The 20754-nt window shown below is 42.8% G+C and overlaps 1 protein-coding gene across 3 annotated transcripts; it reads right to left on the reverse strand.

Annotated features, from left to right (window-relative positions):
- Positions 1-531: 531 nt before the first annotated feature.
- rfx6 (regulatory factor X, 6) lies at positions 532-20743 on the reverse strand. 3 transcript variants are annotated; one of them, XM_052052264.1, is made up of 21 exons: positions 18970-20414; positions 17965-18133; positions 17775-17898; positions 17114-17175; positions 16955-17032; positions 16818-16845; positions 16622-16729; positions 16471-16548; positions 16279-16392; positions 15959-16008; positions 15400-15559; positions 14400-14544; positions 14181-14290; positions 13799-13916; positions 12383-12505; positions 12090-12308; positions 9591-9846; positions 7976-8340; positions 7605-7802; positions 6828-6995; positions 532-807 (listed from the first exon to the last, which is right to left on the reverse strand). In XM_052052264.1, the coding sequence occupies exons 1-20, from the start codon at positions 19136-19138 to the stop codon at positions 6859-6861; spliced, it is 2811 nt and encodes a 936-aa protein (XP_051908224.1). In that variant the 5' UTR covers positions 19139-20414; the 3' UTR covers positions 532-807; positions 6828-6858. The 3 variants fall into 3 exon arrangements, with proteins under 3 accessions (XP_051908224.1, XP_051908225.1, XP_051908223.1); XM_052052265.1 differs by lacking the exons at positions 532-807; positions 18970-20414 and adding an exon at positions 20421-20743 and having other exon boundaries at positions 6666-6995; XM_052052263.1 differs by lacking the exon at positions 532-807 and having other exon boundaries at positions 6666-6995.
- Positions 20744-20754: the final 11 nt, after the last annotated feature.

Genomic DNA, 20754 nt, shown 5'->3' on the forward strand with positions numbered 1-20754 from the left:
GAGCGGAGCCGCTGCGGGTGCCCACGCCGCCATCAAAAGAACCGATAACACAAAATGACAAAATAGTACAACACAACACATAAGACACAAAAAATGGTTAACTCATTCAGTACCAGCCAATTCTAGACCAAGTCTGAAAAGACGTTTAAAAACGTCTTTGGGAGTGAATGAGTTAAGATTGGACGACTCAATCTTTACAAATTTTTTCTGCATACACTTTGTTGTTTGAAGCAGTTATAGATGAAAGAGGAGCGAATCAAAGTGTCCTTTCACATCCTCCTCTGAAAAAAAAGGACGTCTTCTTTCAATAAAGTTAACATTCATAAATATACTCCAAATGAGGTAACAAAAAGCGCTTTTAGATATCAAACTTATTATTAGTGGCCGCCCCACTTCTGAATTGTGTGATGGCAACTAGTCCACGTTTGTCACTATGTGCCCTCACATTGATGGGCGACCATTCCAGGGTGTATGGTGTCCTTCGACCCAAAGTCAGCTGCGACAGACTCCAGCTCAGCCACCACCTTAATAATGACAAGCGCCAGGAAATTGGACAGACGGATGGATGCTTGGCCAGCGAGCCTCTTTTTTTTTTTAGGTTTTTTTTTGTTTCCCCCAACCAGGATGTCTCCTTCAGCTCCTGCGAGCTCTTCTTGTCAAGGTGGCGCTTAGATGAAAGGACTCACCAAGGACCTCGCCGCCACTGGATAAATTGGCTCATTAAGAGTGACATGTCGCTTGTATTCAGGGTCCGCGACACAGGTGCAGCTCTAGTCAAACCGCTCGCCTTAGCCTCCCCCAGCCTCCCTAAAAAAAACAAAACAAAAAAAACTAATTAAAAAGAAAAAAAATCGCAGGCAGGCATCAATTCGGAGCAGGGCCTGCCTGATCGATACGCCATTTTGTTTTGTGGCGTGTGGACACAAATCTGGCGCAGCGACCGATCGATGATAAAAATGCATGAAGGAGCACAATGCACCAAGAAGTATCCATCCCAAGGCCAAAGACATGGATGAATGAACGAGCGGGGACAATGTGTCGCTCGCTCTCTCTCGTTACCCTGACACCACCAAAACTGCAGCAGCAGCAAGACATGAATACGACAAGACATAGAGGGTGCGTTTGATATGCGAGCGGAATAAAAGGAGGGCCCGGTGTGAAGGGGGTAAGGCAAAAGGGGGAGCTTGGGGTGGGGGTGGTACGTTGCGGGATGCTCCTTTGGAGAGTCGGGCGAGCAGTCTCCAAGCAACTCACAATAGAAGGTCAGCCAGAGGCAGAAAAGGAAGGGGACTCAGACGACAATACTGAAATGACAAGATCATCCTTTCTTCGAGCACAGGTGGATGCACCGCTATTCGGCACTGCCGTCTGCAGCCAGGTCAGCTTTGCAAATAATCATCTGTTTTCAATTGCCTCACCCGGATAAATAGAGGTTAAATGAAGAAACTGGGGCGTAGGCGGACCACACGTGCAAGTTCCTGAGCATTTACATGCTCAAGACTCCTGTCATTTGTTGCATTCATTTCGCTGTCCCTTCCGACAATGTGTCGAATGATATCAGACCTTGTAAAGTGAATGCAACAAAGTTTTCTAAATTTGACACACCAGAAAAAAAGACTGTGGTCAACAACCTGGTCCAATTTGAATGATTATAAAATGTAGATACATTTTGCCGAGTGTAAGAAGTGAGGCTTCCAAGTCCAAAAAACAGCCGTTCCTTCCACTCTTGAATACGCTGAAACCATGCCACACTCAACTGCCAATCAAATTTCTACGAGCTGGGAAAACGGTTGATTCTTTGTCGAGCATCGTTCTTATGCCAACACATAACAACATGATTGAGACCCAAAAATATATCTGCTTAAGGCCTCCAGAGGTTAGAATACGAAACCGCCAAGGCATTATGGGCCATGACAATGAGGCGTTCTAAATTGACCACGCCACAGTGAAGACATGGTGGCTGTCAAGTTGATGTTGTTTAAGAAAAAAAAGTTATTGCTGCACCGCCTTGCTCTTTTATCTCTCTCTGCGTGACGTGTGCACTCATGGCCCACAATGAGGCGCTCTAATGCGGCCGAGCCAATGGATTTTCTCAAGGTAAAATGCCTTCCGGATGCTGAAGCGTCGCTAGGCACCATTTTAGCCACAAAGCACAAAAAGAAAAATAAATAAATAGCAACACAACTGAAATAGTGAAAGGCAGTTTTAGCGCTCTACCTCCACATTCGGGTACTACAATCCACTGTAAAGCCACAGTACGTCTTTATAAAAACAACAACAAAATTGAATTATAGCGATTTTCAGTATTCAGGTTGTTTGGGGGGCAGCCAGGTGGTCCAGTGGTTAGCACGTCGACCTCACAGTGCAGAGGTACCGGGTTCAATTCCAGATCCGGTCTCCCTGTGTGGAGTTTGTTATGTTCTACCCGGGCCTGCGCGGAGTTTCTCCGGGTACTCCGGTTTCCTCCCACATTCCAAAAACGTGCATGGAAGGCTGATTGAACACTCTAAATTGTCCCGCGGTGTAAGTGTGAGCGCGAATGGTTGTTCGTTTCTGTGTGCCCTGTGATTGGCTGGCAACCAGTACAGGGTGACCCCAGCACCCCCCACCCCCTCGCAATCCTTGTGAGAATTAAGCAGATCAGAAAATGGATGGATGGATGTCTCAACAGGTTTGACAGTGTCAAGCATCAAGCAAGCAAGCTTCGCCTTTTATTTGGATGCGAGAGAGTCTTCTTTTGGTTTCCTCAAAGTGATGAGATGCAATTTTTGACAGCGAGGGAGTGAGAATAAGCACTAAGGAATGATTTAAAAAGATAATTTTGAACGAGTTTGTTTGATTGTGTTTCAAGTAGGTGAAGAGGGTGAAAGAAACTATTTTTAAAAAAATTGTACAATTTCTCTACAAGGCTAATTTTCACCTACGGTAGGTGGTCATGAAAAGTAACCGCTTTAAAAATATGTTTAAATAAGAATAGTGGGGGGGGGCACTGATTCTTGTACACGGGCACTGCAGAATATTTGAAACTTTCTCTTCGTGATTTGTGTGGAACATTATGCCGTTTGCCAAGGCAGAGCTTTTGTGGCTACCAATGAGTAAAAAGAACGAGTGAACTTGAGAGGCCCTTTTATGCTCAGCGAGTTGTTGCAAGTCAAACAGTAAACAGCAAGGACGAGGATGACAATGGCGGCCAGGCAGGGAATGTTGCCTCTTTTGAAATGTATTCATAATCATCTTTCTATGACACGCGGGACGACTCCAATACAGACACTTGTAAGTGAATAATCATCGGCGCTTTGTGGCTTACGCGGCCAAGAATTTGTTAAAAGACGCACTCGAGAAAGCTTGTTTAAAAAAGTGCAAGGTCGGTGAGAACTTTGCGCCGGTCTTGCCAAGGTGAAGCCGGCGGAGACGGCACCCAGTTGAGACTTTTGACACCTCAATGGCGGCAATGGAATTCTTTTGTGAACGTCGGAACGCAGCGTTGCACTCGGGCGTACGTCAGACATGTGTATTCGTTTTGTGTCCAAGTGGAAACGTTGTACTGGGATCACATCAACATCTTAAACATCACCGAGTTGAATGCCAACAGAAGACAATGAACATTCTGTACACATCCGTCATGATCAATACGAGGAGAATTTTCCTCATGTTAAACTTTCAAGGTAAAGACTTTATAAAGTACCGGTAGTACCAAAATCAAGTTTATGGATGATCTATCATCATCAAAACGGATTTTCAGCTACCAAAACAGAACTAAATATCACTCCAAATAACTACCAGAAAATCATAGGTCACGTAAAATTATCGCCTGAGGCTTTGCGAGGCAGAGTGATGCGGCGCAGCCTTGGAGCTACACACTCAGTCTTGTGGAAGAGGAAAGTTGCATTTGAAATTTCTTAATAAAATTCTTATTTCATAGATTCAGAAAAATATATTCAGAAAAATATATGCCCGTGAGTATCGTTTTCATATTAGATGTCTGAATATGTTTGTTTGTGCCCATTTGTTATCTCCAGAAGTCCTAATGCTAATTTTTACTAGCCGGTCAATGGGGTTTTCTTTTCACAGTTAGCATTAAGCTAGTGAGGTTTCAGTACAAATTGCATTAAAACAAATGTCATTCTTTTTGTTGTGTTTAGATTGGCAGTAAATCCAAACTGGGCTGTCAATAAACATTTTAACTAGAGCTATCAAACGATTAAAATATTTAATCTATTTAAAAATGCAACTGTCATAATTAACTCAAATGAACTAAAAAATTAATTGTGATTACTCACACATTTTTTATCGTTTCTGAATTTCCTTTTACATTTGTTGATCTGTTTTTCCCCATTTTAATGCTCTCATCAACTTGGAATCATGTTCCATCAGTTTTCTATGTGCCAAATGCAAATATTTACTGAAATAACAATTTCAATTTTCAATTTTACATGAACATTTTTCACTTGGAGCAGTTGTTCACAGATATTCTCTCACACAATATTACTGTCCATCAACAACAGTGAAAAAAAATATTTTGTCACAAAACAGCTGTTTTAACAGCTTTTGTAATGAAATCAAAACAGAGCAATATAACATTATAAAGTGCACATCTAAGGTAAACTAGTACTCAGCCTATAGTGGATTTAAACCGTGGTTGCATACTTCCGTTTTTCTCGAGTTTGCTTTGAATACAGCAGTCTGTTTCTGTATGTTTGTTGGAGAATAACGAGACCCCAGACACCAGTGTTTGTTATGTGCCGCTGTATTCAAAACTGCCGGCCGTACAAACAAGCGCAAGCACTTCCCCTGTGCTGCTGGGGCAAACCATTCTGAAAGAGGGGGGTTTCACTCCCCCCAACTCAGTCAGGCCATGTTGATTATGTTGGTCCTCCTTGCGTGGAAGTCTCTCAACGGTTTTTGTGTCTACCTCATTTCGGATGACTACAGTTGGTTCGATGACAACACTGGAGACGTTTAATTTTCGCTAGGTCGCAACAACAGCAGCGCACTGTCACCGTCAGACGAACACAGTTCCCAGCTGTCTCCGGCCAGTAGACAGAAGTGGTTGCCAGCCAATCGCAAATGGTTATTTTATGCTGCAGTAGATATGATTTGTTATAGTTGCAGCTGTTGTGAAAAGCGCTATACAAAGAAAGTTGTAGTTCATTATTAATTGCTTTTCTTCAACTCAAATGTTTTTATCATCAGAAGGTATCAAAATTACAATTACATTTCCATTAATTGCCCCGCTGTACAATCAACACGTGAATCAAATTGGAATCACAATCAGCAGCTATTGACAAAGCCTAAGTGGTTTGAAAGGAAGAGGTAAAGGACTCTTGACAAGTTGATGTCTAGTTTTTGAAGCAGAACCTCGTTAAACTTTGCGAAGGCCAAGTTGACTTGCGCTGACTTTCCTGAAGTCAATCGATGATCGTGCACTGGTTTTCTCATTATTTGTATTTATTTCATCATTTCTTATTTTGCAACCTTGACGCACTTTTTTTTCCCTCTCAAAGGCCAAAGCAATTAAGTGTAGTTGGAATGTGGCAGTCTCTCTTAGTTGAGCTCCATACAAAAAAAAAAAAACATGGGGTGAAAATGACTGACTAATAATGGGTACATTATGGTGAAGCGAGTGTTCCCAATACTGTGACCTTCATGATGAGTATCACATGAGTGGCACCTGGTGGCACAAAGCTGCTGTTAGCCTAAATTGTCAGATGGAGCATTAAGTGCAATTCTCGACTTACTAAATAAATGTCACTGGTGTTGTTGTTGATTTTTTTAAAATCTATAATCAACAGGCTAAAATGATAGAGGGAATAAATCATACCTTAATTTTTACAATAAATATTGGTACCGCCATGATTATATTCAATGTAGAATATTTGGAATTAATGGAATCTTTAGAATATTTGGAATTAATGGAATATTGGGGTATTCTATTTACTTGGCTTATAAGATAACATACAAGATTTGTCACCAATGGGGAAATTTCCCTCAACTTGAATGTTACGATATAGATAGATAGATAGATAGATAGATAGATAGATAGATAGATAGATAGATAGATAGATAGATAGATAGATAGATAGATAGATAGATAGATAGATAGATAGATAGATAGATAAAATAAATAAATAAAAACACAAATTGTTGATTACCATTTCATTAACTTGAATTTGCATTGATTATTACATTATTTTTTGACTCATTCATCATTAAGACAAAAGAAGTCAGTGAGGCCATCTGGAGGGTGCTTGTTGGCTAGCCATGTTGTGGTTAAACATTGTCCCAAAGTTTGCCTTGGGCCTTCTGTTGTTTTCACACGAGCGCTGGGCCAATTGTGGCACACCATTATTGACTGTGTAATTAAAAGTACTTTAAGGTGTAACACACTGTAACGGGCACACGCGCCGCCATCTGTCACTGGCGCGACAGATAAGAACGACGGCGGGCACTCCACTTGTTCTCTCCAGCGATCATTGATTAAAAAAAAAAAATTATATAGCTTTATTATTTATTATTTGCAGAAACACTGTGGCAATATATACATTAATAGAAAAAAAAGACAAGATGAAAAAACTGCCAAAAGACATTTTTTTTGCCGAGTATCATTAAGTCTAATTACACATCTGTGAATTTAAGAGTAAAATACAATTTTACACTTACTGGATATTTTGACCTTTATTGTGGAAAGTGCAGCACTCCTCACCCAAAATAAATAAATTCTTTAAAAAAAAAAAAAAAGAATGAAAAAAGCTGCTGCAGGCGAGAATGGAAAAACGGCCACCACATCCCCGTAACTAAGCCGTCGTCTGCAGGTGGGGTCGGCCTACCTTGAAGGGGAACCGCTGGGTCTTGCTTGTGTCACGGTACCCCTGGGGCACCCATGAAGACAGTGTCGATGGGAGGCAGCGAAGAGACCGGGTCTTGCTGCTGCGATAACGAAGCTTCCTGGGGGGAGAAGGCCGACGAGGATACGGCGTACATGCAGGGTGCCGAGCCTAGCGAGACAACATATGAGACGGATGACGGGCTGGACATCTTGTTTGCCTACATGCTTAGCCTACTTTTGCCTGCTGGCTCACTTAAGTCATTTTTCCACCACACAGCGCCGCTGCAGCTGAAGGCTATTTGAACTGAGGCTCAGCGATAAAAAAAAGTGCGTTGTCATAACATAGCCAGCGTGTCATGATGGAGCATGTCGGACGGACGGACGGACGGACGGGCAGATTATGCTGACTGATTGACAGACTGACAAACAACTGTTACCTAATAACTACTAAAAATGAATCACCGCAACTATCAAAAATCTAATTTGTAACAAATGAGCAAAAATGAACTTAACTACGAAGTTGTCTAGTGTTTAAAACGTACACAGTAACTGACTAAAACCAATTGACTTTGAAAATTAACCACTGCAACTAATAAAACCAAAGAACTTCAAAACACAACCTCAAAATAACCAAATTGTTTCCTGAATCTAATTACAGTCATGAAACCAACTGAACTGACTATTGAAACTAAAACAACAGTAAATAAGGAACTAAGCAACAGCCAAATCTTGTCCGTGATTAAAATGCGGCAGTCATGCAGAACGTTTGGTAGCTCACCTGCTGCATTGTGGCCGTCACTGAAGAAGGTTCCGCTCTTCCTGCCGGGCCGGTCAAGGATGTTGAGCGGGTCATGGACGTCGGAGTATGGTGACCGAAGCAGGAGGAGGGGGTTTACGCTGCTGATGACCGATACATGCTGCTCCACCGCCGGCGCCATCCGCTGGCCATCCAGGTAGCTACTGTTTCCAAAATAATCTGTGGAGGAAGGTCAAGAAAAAACTTCACATTACATCAGGGATTCATGTTGTATTTTTGATGTTGTCTTTTTTTTCCAATAAAGTTGTAATCGAATAAAAGAATAAATTGAAATATGATGGAAGGTGAGAGGCTGGTCAGCGTTCCTGCTTTTCCAGTGACGCTACACTTACCATTTTGTCCCGAAGCAGAATAAGTTTGTCCCGTCCCATTGCCGCCGCCGCTGCCGGTCGAGTGGTTGAGTCCAAAACCGAATCCATCGCCGGCATCCAGCATGTGAGCCGCCGTCTGAACCTCCAGACCGGGATCGTTCAGGATGGCATCCGAGCTCGAGCCGTAGCCGGAAGCCGGGTGGGCGGAAGACGCGTAAGGGCTCAGCGAGCAGGCGGGACCCACGGCGGAGGAGAAATGATGGCCATCTCCGTAGAAGACGTCTTTGACGGAAGGCTGCTGGTCATCCAAGGCGGGGTAACGACACAGCTGGTAGGCCAAGGAGGATGTCGTGACACAAGACGAGAGTGTGCTCTCCGCCTCGGGCCTCAACACACAAAAAAAATAAATTTGACCACACCCCAGTCAGGAAAAAAATACCACATTTTTACCACATCAAAATGGACGTAAAATAATCTCGTGCTGTCAGATGAATAATCGCACCATTTTTCATCATGAATTGCATTTTTCTACTTCTACTGTCATTGATAATGACATACTGGTAAGTAAAATTGTGTTTGCAAAATGAAAATATTTTGATTGAGAGATCGCGCCAAAACAGTGTTCTCAAACATACGGCTCGCGGGCCGAGACCGACCCGCAAGGAGGTTTGATCTGGTCCGCAGGATAATTTAAAAGTGAAAAAATGCATAAAAGACACGGAATGAATATTTTAATAAGGTGCAATTTGTGGACTATCCGCGAGCGGGACACACTGTTTTTATCAGAGGATCAAAATGAGACAACATTGTTTTGATCAGAGAAGACTACAGCAGTCTTCGTCTGTCACTGAGACAGAACCAACAGCACAGACGCTATCAAGGACATACACAATACTTTATTCTTTACACATATTATATCACTCTCCTTAGTTTGTAAGGTGTAGGCAGGGATTACATTTAGATTTTATATGCTCGTGTATATGGTTTAAAAATTCCTTTCTTTATAAATCTCGTTTAATCTTAAAAGTGCATTACTATATTTTTCAATACCAATTACTTCTTAAGGTTTTGTGCCTTTGTGCAGTCAGTGGGATCACTTGCAATGCATATATGTGAATGATAAAAGTAAATTGCACATTTGTCTAAGGAAATCTTAGGTGCTTCATGAAATGTTTTGTAAAAGGTATGTTCATTACATTTCAACATTTTCCTCGTGTTCTTGTGCTTCTTTAGACCAAAACAAAGGAAAGACATATAATTTTGGTTATTTATAGCGGAGTATGGTATAATTTTTAATGGTCCGGCCCACTTGTCCATCTTTGCACCAGTGATTGAAGTTTGGCTCGAATGATTGCGAGGGGAAATCTAGAGCGTTTCATTAACCAGCCATGCATGTTCTTAGAATGTGCGAGGAAACTGAAGTATCCAGAAAAAGCCCACACTGAGAACATGCATACTCCACACAGGAAGGCCGAAGCCAGAATGGAACCCTGCATCTCTGAACTGATGAGGCGGACGTGCTAACCATGCCGCCCTAGCACTAATAATTACATACTAAAAAGAACACTAATTAACCTACAATAAATCCAATTAAAAACCTGATGGGGGCGCTGTACAAAAGAGAGTTGAAGCTGACCTGAGTCCAGACTGGTAACCGGATGCGGGCGTAGAGAAGTAGGCTGAGCAGGGGTACAAAGTCTCTGGGAAGGCGGCACAGAGGTTGGGCTGGTTTACAGCACCCAACGTGGAGAAGTAGGACGAGGAGGAAGACGTAGAGGAGCAGGACGAAGTCGGGGCTCGTGGCCCCTGGTTGATGACCGAGCCTCTGTGCACCAGCGGCGCCGGCGAGATAGGGGGTGTCATGACTGAAGCACAAAAGTCTGTGGGACCACCTGGAAAGCAAAAGCTGGTCTTTATTCTTTTTTGAAAGCTAGTTTGAAGGAGGCTCGAGAACATATATCTTCCATGGATATATATATATATATATATATATATATATATATATATATATATATATACACACACACGTTGGGTGCTGTAAAGTGGGCAAGATCCTTCACGCTAATGCCTACCTCATACAATGATGAGAGACAATAAAATGAATGACATGCTGGCTCAGACATCGCCCGGCCAAACAAGGTCTGCGTCAGGTGCTGGGGAACCAGAGCACCTTGATTAAAAATGGGCTACTGGAACAAAGCGGAGATGGGCGAGATGCGATAACATGGCTCTATTGGAATGCTACTACTCAAGCAACCCTAGTCAGAGGGGTTACATGCAGAGAATGTGGGCTAAATGGTTACTTCGAAACCCACAGTCACGGTTGACCACAAAACAACTAGTAATTCAGTGCTCCAACATCCACAAACGACAACTGCTGTCACAACTTGAGATTGATGAGGTACAACGCAGGTTCCATGGTGAAGGGCCCCAGGCTGCCAGATCAGAGGAGGAGGTCATACCAGAGATTGGGAGGCAAGCCCCAATGAATGCAGATGATGAGATTGGGTGGCCAGTCCCAATGAATGAAATGCTGAGCGAGGCAGCAACTGACCTGAAAGCTAAGATCATGGCGAGAATGAAAGCTGGGCAATCTAGAAACCGATTACAACGGCTATGTGAAGTACCACCTGGAAGTCTCATGGAAAGTGTGAATGCAGCACTGAGGGTGATCCCTACCATAACGATCACGGAAACCAATGAGCTGATATACGCTTCAGCATCAGTGATCCTTAAGATGCTTGGCTCTAAGAGCAACCATGGAAGCCATGAGATACGTTACCCACCATGGAAAAGACGGTTGGAGGCTAAGATCAAGGCGGCTCGGAAAGAAGTGAGTCAAATGACGGAGGCACAGAGAGGTGTGATGAAAAGGCAGAGACCCGAGAGGTACATCCAGATGACCATACCTGAAGCACTCGAAACTGCCAAACAAAGGCTCCAAGCCTTGTCCAGCCGCCTAAAGCGGTACACGAAAGAGAATGAGGCCAGACGAATAAACAGGCTGTTCACAACACAACCTGCGAAAGTGTACGCTCAGTGGCAGGGTCCTAAGAACAGAGCTGACCCACCAAGACTGGAAACTGAAAGGTTCTGGAAAGGCATATGGGAGAAGGAGGTTGTACATAACAGCAGTGCACAATGGCTGGTGACCCTGAGAGAGGAGCATAGCAGCCTCTCTGAACAGAACCCAGTTACCATAACAGTGGCAGACATACAGGAAAGAGTCTCAGATATGAAGAACTGGACACCACCAGGCACGGACATGGTCCACACCTACTGGCTAAAGAAACTCACAGCACTCCATGAGCGCCTAGCAGCACAAATGAACCAGCTGCTGAGGGATGGGACTGACCCAGGATGGCTAACCGAAGGGCGAACGATCAGAGGCAGAGGAAAGCCGTTGTAGTGGATGTAGCGGTCCCAAGTGATGGAAACATCAGAAAGAAGGAACACGAGAAACTGGAGAAACACCAAGGGCTCAGAGAGGAGCTGGAGAGAGCCTGGAAGGTAAAGGTGACAGTCGTGCCTGTGGTGGTCGGAGCACTCGGGGCAGTGACCCCCAAACTAGATGAGTGGTTGCAACAAATCCCGGGAACAACATCGGATATCTCAGTCCAGAAATGTGCAGTGCTGGGAACAGCAAGGATACTGCGCAGAACCCTCAAGGTTCCTGGCCTCTTGTAGAGGACCTGAGCTAAATGAGGGACGGACGGACACCACCCGAGGTGGGGTGAGACGAAGAATTTTTTTTGTATATACGGGGGTTTTCCCCCTTAAGAACAGAGTTGTTACTTTAAGGGGAAAAAACATAAGAGGAGTGGGGAGATAAATCATAATGGTATGAGATAAAAGTCTTTTTTTTTAATTCAGAATAAAGTTATCATTTTATGAGAGAAACATTTTTGAGGAAGAAACTGCAATATTATGAAACTGAAATCAGATAAATTGTGCAATAATAATTTTGGGTAATTGATTAACCATAAAGCTAGTCACGGCTGTTTTATTTACACTAAGAGCACATTTCAAACACTGGCAACTCAATGTGCCAAGACTTGGAGAGTAAAGTTTCAAAAAACAAAAACAACAACAAAAACAAAAAAAAACCAATAATAATCTTTTTTTTTAAATGTACCTGCACTGGGGAACCCAACAGAATCCGTCACCGATATGACGATGGCAGCACCCGTCTCCACCCCTCGCTGCGGGTTGTCCGCCAGAGACACAGAGGCATCCTGTCCCGAGGACTCGCTCTTCACCGATTGGTCGACGACGACAGGCGCACTGCTGACTTTGTTGCGATTGGCTAGGAAGCAGGAGCTGGGACATGCCAAAAAGGCTGCTTTACTGGCCCCTGAGAGAATGGAAAAAGTTGGTGATTCGTGCAAAATAAAAACGGAGATGCCACTGTGTGCAATAACTACCTACCTTCTTTTTTCATGTGTTTGTCCAGAAGGTTCTGCAGGTCGCGCTCCTTGTCGTTGTTGAACTGGGTTTCGAGCGCCAGTAGGATGTACTCATCTAGAAGCATCCGGATCAGATGGAAGGAACCTGAACACCATCCACATACTGTAGTTATGTACTCAACTGCAGATGGGAAAGGCATGCACTTAGTGGGAGTTGTCTATTTTGGGGAAGAAAGTGAAACGATATTGTGGAGAAACATGAAGAAACTCCTGTTGTGTCCAATTAGATACACGCCCTCATAAATAAATTAGACTGATTATTATGACTATTATTATGCTGATTACAGAAGACCCCGCTTTTCTGCAGTTCAGATCCAAGCTCAAACTGCTAAAAAGGCTCGCATGCCAAAGAAAATGAGGCGCAACTGTGTTCGTATGATATTGGGTGCTTTTAATATTTGTTCAATTATTTTTTTAATGAAAAACTACAAATTTAATATATAACATAAAAAATGAAAATTATATAAAAATAGCAAATGTGTGAATTGAAAAGAAAATATTTGATATAAAATGAAATATTACTAAAATAATACAGTACTGTACAAATAAACTTTGTAATAATAGAAAAATAAGAACAGAATAAAATATGAAATAAAATGGGCGGCACGGCAGTCGACTGGTTAGCACGTCGGGTTCACAGTGCAGAGGTACAGGGATAGAATCCGGCTCAGGCCTTTCTGCGTGGATTTTACATGTTCTCCCCGTGCCTGTGTGGGTTTTCTCCGGGTACTCCATTTTCCTCCCACATTCCAAAAACATGCATGGCAGACTGATTGGACACCCTAAATTGTCCCTAGGTGTGATTGTGAGCACGGATGGTTGCTTGACTATGTGTGCCCTGTGATTGGCTGGCAATCAGTTTAGGGTGTCCCCCGGCTACTGCCCGAGGAAAACCGAGATAGGCTCCAGCACCCCCGCGACCATTGTAAGGATAAGCGGATTCGAAAATGGATGGTTGGATGGATGAAATAAAATAAAAAGGAAACAATATAGAAACACCTAAGTAACATTAAAGTAATACACAAACACCAAATGTATGAAACATTATACGATAACAACTTCAAGAATATAATAATATAAAACCAAACGTACTGTATTGGATTGAGAAACATGGTGCTTAGCATTCAATTGCACTGTTTGTCCAGCAGGGCTTTGCTGTTGGGAGTACGCGTGCGTGCGTGACTCTGCGTGCGTGTTTATTCACACACGGTGTGTTTAAACAGCGAGCACACGAACCCGAGATAAGACTGTTTAATGATTACTATTTATGGTTGCATTGTGTAAAGAAGAGCGCGGGGTCAAAATGGAGCCTCGGAATGATTCATGGGAGTGCCAATAGCGCGATGACGACGGCGGGCGCGTGGTGGCGTCAGCTTACCGAAACTGGCAGCGTTGTTGAGTGTGAGGTTGTGCATCACGCGGGCACCGAAGAAGCTCCAGCGCAGCAGGAAGTCTTGAGCTCGCCTCCTCACCGAGCGACCGCCCTGTTTACCCGGCTGAGCCAACAGCAAAACACAAACACAAAAAGTTAACTGCATCTGTTTGCCGATTACTAAGCGGTGACTTACTTACAGGCGCCAAAATGACATTAACATCACACACGTAACAAATAAAAACTTAAGCCAAAAGATATTCTCACATGCGCACTTTTTAGAGATCGGGCAAGGTCAAGAATCACTTAAGTTATAAATGCATTGATAAAATCAAATCTGTGATTCTACAGAATCGCAGGGTCCACTGTACAGCACTTGAAATGGGACCTTAATGACTTTGTGCTCCACCACGGTGTCCAGCCACTCGACAAAGGATTCGACGGTGGCATTCTTCCTTAGAAGCTCCTTCAGCTCCTGGAAGACGGCGATGGCCTCGTCTGCGGAGAAACACACCTGTGTTCAGCAAGTAGGACTAAGTCTGGCTGTGTATAGCTACGCCAAGTCCAAGAGATCCTCATTTGGCTCATCAATCACACGCCGACTTACAGTCGGAGTGGGCGTCATGCAGCTGCTCGCCGTTGGCGTTGATGCTGAGCAGCGAGTGCAGGCTGATGCTGTTCAGGTCCACATTGTCCATGTCCGCCACCATGTTGCTCACCACGCTTTGGTCAAACAGCGCCGGACGGGCGATCTGCCCAGGTGTGACGCCAGCGGCAAAACCACACATAAACAGTCATCGACATGCTTAACGCAGGAGCCCCATTAAGCGCACGGCCCATTGTTACGTTATGTCAATGTGTCCGCCATATTGCATGTGGCAGGTCTGCCCAGTAAACAAATGCAAGTAAATTAACTGAAATTCAGAAAGTGACAACCAATAAAACACCATATTTAAGGCACAGCGAAAAGCATTCCAGTTTCTCAAACTCCCGACAGCGCACCTTATAATCCGATGCGCCATATATATATGGATCAATATTCTAATTCTTGGAGCTAGTATTTAAATGTTCTGTCAAGCGCTTTGTTGCAGCTGCAATGATTGTGAAAGCTCAATATAAATAAAGCTGTATTGTATTGTATTCCTTTAGTGTAGCTCCATCTAGTGGATGCATAAGGTAAACACAGCCACTATTGTAGCTTCGACTCTGTGCTCTGTTATTTTAAATGTTGACTCCCACACAGTATATATACGGAATATTTCAAATGTTGAGAAGTGCAGCCAGACAGACATAGCTGTCGACGCTAAGGATTATCGTGAGAAAAATACATACGGGTCTGAGGACAAGAATTTGCTCTTGGGACTTCTCTCTGAACTGGAATTTTTACTTGGGACAAGCACAGAATCTTCCAATTGGACTAGAACCTGTACTCAAGACTTGAAACTTATCTTGGTATTCCACCCTTCGTTCAGGACTGAAATCTTCTCTTGGGACATTCTCTCATCCAATTAACCAGACGTGCTAACGTATGGCAGCCACAGGCCATCCGGCAGAGTGAGGTGTCACTGCATATACGTACTTCTGTGCCGACGTGGATGTCACGTTACCTGCGCCAGGTGCAAGAAGGACGTCTGCCGTTTGAGGGAGGACACAAAGCGGCGCGCGATGGGCAGCTTCTTGGCAGCAAGGCATTGTGGGAGGTTGTCCAGGGAGGAGGCCAGCCACATTTCCCAGTGCTTGGCAAAATTGCAGATATCCGCGAGCAGGCTGACAGATATCAAACACGCCATGATTGGCAAGACACGATACATCATTTTATTCAGCGCACAATTTTGTCACAGCCAAAGGACAACACACCTCTTCGGTCAAGATTTTAAACTGTGCATTAGAGTGTGAATGGCTCTTAGTCTACATGTGCCTTGCAATGCTCACCCGTGATCCAAATGAAGAAAAAAAAGCGGCACGCAAAACTCATGGATGGTTTGGGTAAACTGTGCGTTTACCCAAACTCAATCGCTCATTTTAATGTAAAGGCAGAAATTGTTTTTTGGTGATATTTTGAGATGGGGTACCTCATCAAATGTCTAAACCAGCACTGATGTGATGACATTAAAAAATGGCAATGGCATAGAACAATGATTCGGTTCCTTAAAAGAGAAAGCAAACCTTTCAGGCATCTCTTGCATTGTGGCAGGAATGAGGACATCAGTCAAAACCTGAGCGGATTAAAAGAAAATGTCATCTGATTCATTCTATATTTCATTAAAATTCACAATTATGATTATTTCAACCGGCAGCACAGTAAAGGAGTGATGAGCACATCTGTCAATCTAGCAATGATAATCGTAACGTGAAATAAAAAAGCAGAGGGCGGTGGTTTGAGATAGACTTTAAATGACACTTTTGACACTTGATTGACAATTCTAAATGTGTGGAAAATGCACTTTATTGACTTGAGTAGACTTTAGCTGGTTTTAGCGGCTTACCTTATACAAAATGGAGTCGCACACGCACAAAATGTCCACCAGCAACGGGTTGTCCAGCAGCGGCAGCAGGTGGTTGGGCATGCCCTGCCAGAAGTGCAACAGGAAGTTGTGTATCTGGAAGAGCATCGCGAGAAGACACGTGAGCGTCGCCGGACCGCTCGCTAGGCCGTGCGTACCAAGCTGAGACGTCACCTCGTCAAAGTTGACATTGATGGCGTTGTCCAAGATGCACTGACAGTGCGTCTTGTACATCATGATCAGCGTGTCCACCTATTATTTTAAATATAATTATTATGTCACATAAGGGGTCCATCAAGTGCCCAGTCAAGTCCCCATACAGAACCTTTTCCCGGGAGATGTCTCCCTGCAGAATAAGGTGCTGGGCGCTGGGGAATTCCGGGAGCAGCGTTCCCGTTTTGGAACTAAGAGAGTATTTCCTGGTGAAGCCTCCCTGCATACAACATGCGCGCCAGCATCATTCAGTGACTTATTTAGTAGCATACAAACGTTTCCAAAAGGTAGCGCATAGAAGACACTACCTCATTCTTCATCTTGCTTCCAGAAAATCTGCCGACAGGAAAAGGAAAGTCACCCAAGCACAAAATCTAAACATTGATGTTAATTGTTGTGTTTGACATGGAATGTTATCGTTTTGGTCATTACGTGGATCAAGTACCTGGTCAAACCTTTCCCAGAGTAGACGGAATGATAGTAAGCGCTGCTCTCTTTGATGCCGATCCCGTAGTAATGATACCTGTCATGTAAAACCAATTACTAAAAACAATTCTGTGAAAATGAGGATTGAGAAATATGACGGTTTAAAAGTGGTGCTTACTTAGAATGTCCCCTGGTTCCAAGTCTCCGAGTGGTGAGGAGAGGGAACTTCTGTCGGATGGTCTGATTGAGGCAAAAAAAAAACATTTAAAAAACAAGTTTGACGACAACATCCAAATGTTTCATACACATTAAAAAAAATACTAATAATAAAAAATAAACCAGCAAAATCATGAGTTGACAGTATTGCTCAAATATGAGGCAGCTTCTCAGGCTTAGTCCAAAGAGTTTGTAATTTTATTAGTTTTATCATGTACAGGCATTTTATGTTATTTTATTTTTTTAGCTTTATGACCAGAGATCATGTTAAAAAGCTGCTTGTAGAGGAGTGAATTCGTTTTCTTTTTTTTCCATCTCCGATCAGTGGAAATTTTATACATGGCTAATTTCTTTTCACAAATCGATACTGATACCACGTGGTCTGTTATTTTTGTCAAACAAATTATTATTACCAATCAATTTCTACATATGTGGGTATACTTGTATGATTTTACCAATTTTGTTGGCCCTATAACCAACCTCCAAAACTCACTCAATACTGGCAGTTTAAGGACAGAAAATTAAAAATCAGCCCCCAAAACCATTTCAATTGACACAGACGTAAGAAGACAATTATTTGCATATTCGGGAAGATTGAAAAAAATGAACAAAAGGTACTGTACTTTTCCAAAAGTGGCAGCGCAGGCGGGCTCCAGTTTGATTTTCCTGCAGAAGTCCAGGTAGTGAGCATAGAGGATGCAGCGAGGGAGACACACACCCTCGCACACAATGTAGTTCTCCTCCAGCCTGATAGGGGGCACCACAACAATCATCATCATCATCATCATTCATAAATAGCACATTGGTGCTCACCACTGCAGTGTGAGCTGTGTCTGCTTCTTCTTGTCCTTGCTCATCTTGTTGATGCTTTTCCTGGGGGAGGCCAAGTTTGCTTTGGCACTCACTTCCTCATTCTGGTCCTGGTCCAGGTCCAGGTCGTGGTCTTCCTCTGAGGACGCTATTTCGTTGCTGTCCTCCGCCTCTGAGGAAATCACAAAAATTCACAATTATGTTTTTATTTAACAACATAAAGATCTGAGGTCTTCGGTTGATCAGTACGCCAGAATTATGAGCTGTTCTTTGCAGAGGATAAAGAATACATGGCTGTGAGCATTGTTTTGTTTTCTCTCTGCGTGTGTTGCTGCAAAGTTTATGTTCCGATAGTTCTTGCTGAAAGGGTTACACCAACACCTAAATGTTAATTGTTAACCCTTGTCCCTATGATATTTCCCCTTGTATTCCAGTGGAGGCTATGCATTTATTTCAAATTCATATCTTGGTTTTATGTTTAGTTTAATAGTAAGCTTCAGTCAATAAACATCTTGGAGCCTCTTTTGTGAACAGTTAGTAATTACAGTATATCTGCCCAAGTACAGCTTGTTGTGAAGGTGACTGAAGTTCCCTGCCAATAGTACTTATATTTAAAAAATTTAGGATTTTTTTTTTTTAAAACAAAATCTGATGGTTCAAATTCAAGCAATTTGAAGCACCTTTATAAACACTGCACAAGTTCTGGGCCCATTCCCAACATCACAATTGGAAACCACACTGTGGCATTTTGCAGTTTGGACTTTTTATTTGTTTTCGCCACCACCTCGTGGCCAATCAGTGTCATTTTTTTTTGTCCAAGTAAATCCAATACAGTATCGGAGACGATGAAAGACATACTGCACTTAAAAGCAAAGCAGTAGAGAATGAACCAAAACTGTACATGTACAAATAGCAATACATACTCGTTAATTTGAACATCAAAGTAATGTTCGTAATTATATTTAGTGTTTTAGGAGTTTTCCTTCTTTTTTTTCTTTTTTTTTTTACCTGATTTGATGGCAGAATCATCATCCTGGTTTGAGCATCCACGGAAGGCTGTGTCCACTTGTGAGCCGCACAAAGTTTTGTTGAAAGCGTGAAGAGGTAAAAGCCTATCAGCAGCCGAACTCTCACGGCTGCGCTTCATCGCCATAGTCACACCATGCACGGGGGACATTTGGAGTTTTATTTTATAAAAATAAAAATAAATATAAAAAATAGGAAGAAGCTGCTCATTGAGTCCTGAAGAAGGCCTAAAGCGGAGCAGAAGCAGCCGGTGGATCTTTTGTCAGGAGGAAGACGAGAAAGAAGGTCGAGGAGGTGCTGTACCGTGAGGAGATGAGCGAGCAGGCCCAGCGCATGCGAGCATCATATTTACAGAACAGCTTCTTAATCATTAACAGGGAGGAGGGGGAAAAGAAAAAAAGACTCATCCATCTGTCTTTCCAGCACCATCAGCTTCCCCACACGCCTTGCACCGCCAGTTTTCACACTCAAACATTTACAAATCATGGAGATACAAACCTTATCCTTATAGGTGATTTTCCACTAATTAAGGTATTTCCCTCATTTGAAATTTATTCTGAAAGACTGTAATGTGAAAATACATTTTTAGCAAATTTGACACACCGCAGAGAAAGTGTTTGAACAATTCAAGGGGTGTTAGGTAGATAAAGTGAGCTCAAATGCTGTGGGCGACTAGCATGTCAGCTCAATGCCTTGATAATTAACGGTCAATCAAATATCACTTCTATGAACTTTAAAAATAGATGTTACTTTGTTCTAATACATGTTTGCCGGGTACATTAAATGTATCAGATTAAAGCCACCAGCAGATGGATAATATCCCTACTGGCCATTACAAGGGTTTTCCACGCCAAGACAACAAGGCACTCTGAACGAGAAGCATTTGTCCATAAGCTGCCTTAAGTACAAAATGTGAAGGGAAAACTAGTTGAAATATGGGAAAAATAAACACAGCAATAATAACATGTAATGTATAAAAGCAGATATACCTAGAGAAGACATACAGAATAAGTCTTGACTCTCAGAATGGCCCCCTTGGCGAGCAGAAAGTGGTCATTTTGTGACCGCTTAAAAAATGATATGCAGGACATGCCATTTACAATAGCATTCTGCTGCAAACAGAATTTTACCATGCGCACAACACCAAGACGCAGCTGGGTAAACATTCAGGTGGCTATTTGCTTTAGTACAATATGAATTCATCTCTGTGGTTGGTGATTAAAAATATTTAGAGGTATGTCTCTATCTAGACGTGGTAATAATTTGGGGCGGGTAGCGGGTGCACTTCCTATTTATATGACTGTAAAAATCTGATTGTTACATTTGTAAAGCGAGTTTCGCTCGACAAACAAAAAATATACATTAGAAGCCGTCATAATAACAGCTTGTGCTAGTGCCGATCAAATATCCGAATAATTTATGATCAAAGTTACCTGATTGGATTTGAACGTGATCTTTTCCTTCCTGCCATGGAGGACAATTTGGTGAGGCCCGGGAACTCAAAGCAACCGGTAACGAATTAGTACACTGCCACCTGATTGGCTTAACGTCACAACTCAAAACATCCACCGGCCAATCGGGTGGCGGTTTTAACGTCATCCCGTCGTGTTCTGCTCGTTGTCGTTTTAGCCTCAGCTAGCTAGCTAGCCAGTCGCTATCTGTCAATCTTTGCTCGTGATGGTCACATAAAAGGTTGGAAATTGCACACAAAACACGATCAAATTATCAAGTGGCACACAATAAACGCTGGAGGAGAGTTTCTCTTAA

This window comes from Hippocampus zosterae, chromosome 19 (genome assembly GCF_025434085.1).
Source record: "Hippocampus zosterae strain Florida chromosome 19, ASM2543408v3, whole genome shotgun sequence".
NCBI classification, from domain to species: domain Eukaryota; kingdom Metazoa; phylum Chordata; class Actinopteri; order Syngnathiformes; family Syngnathidae; genus Hippocampus; species Hippocampus zosterae.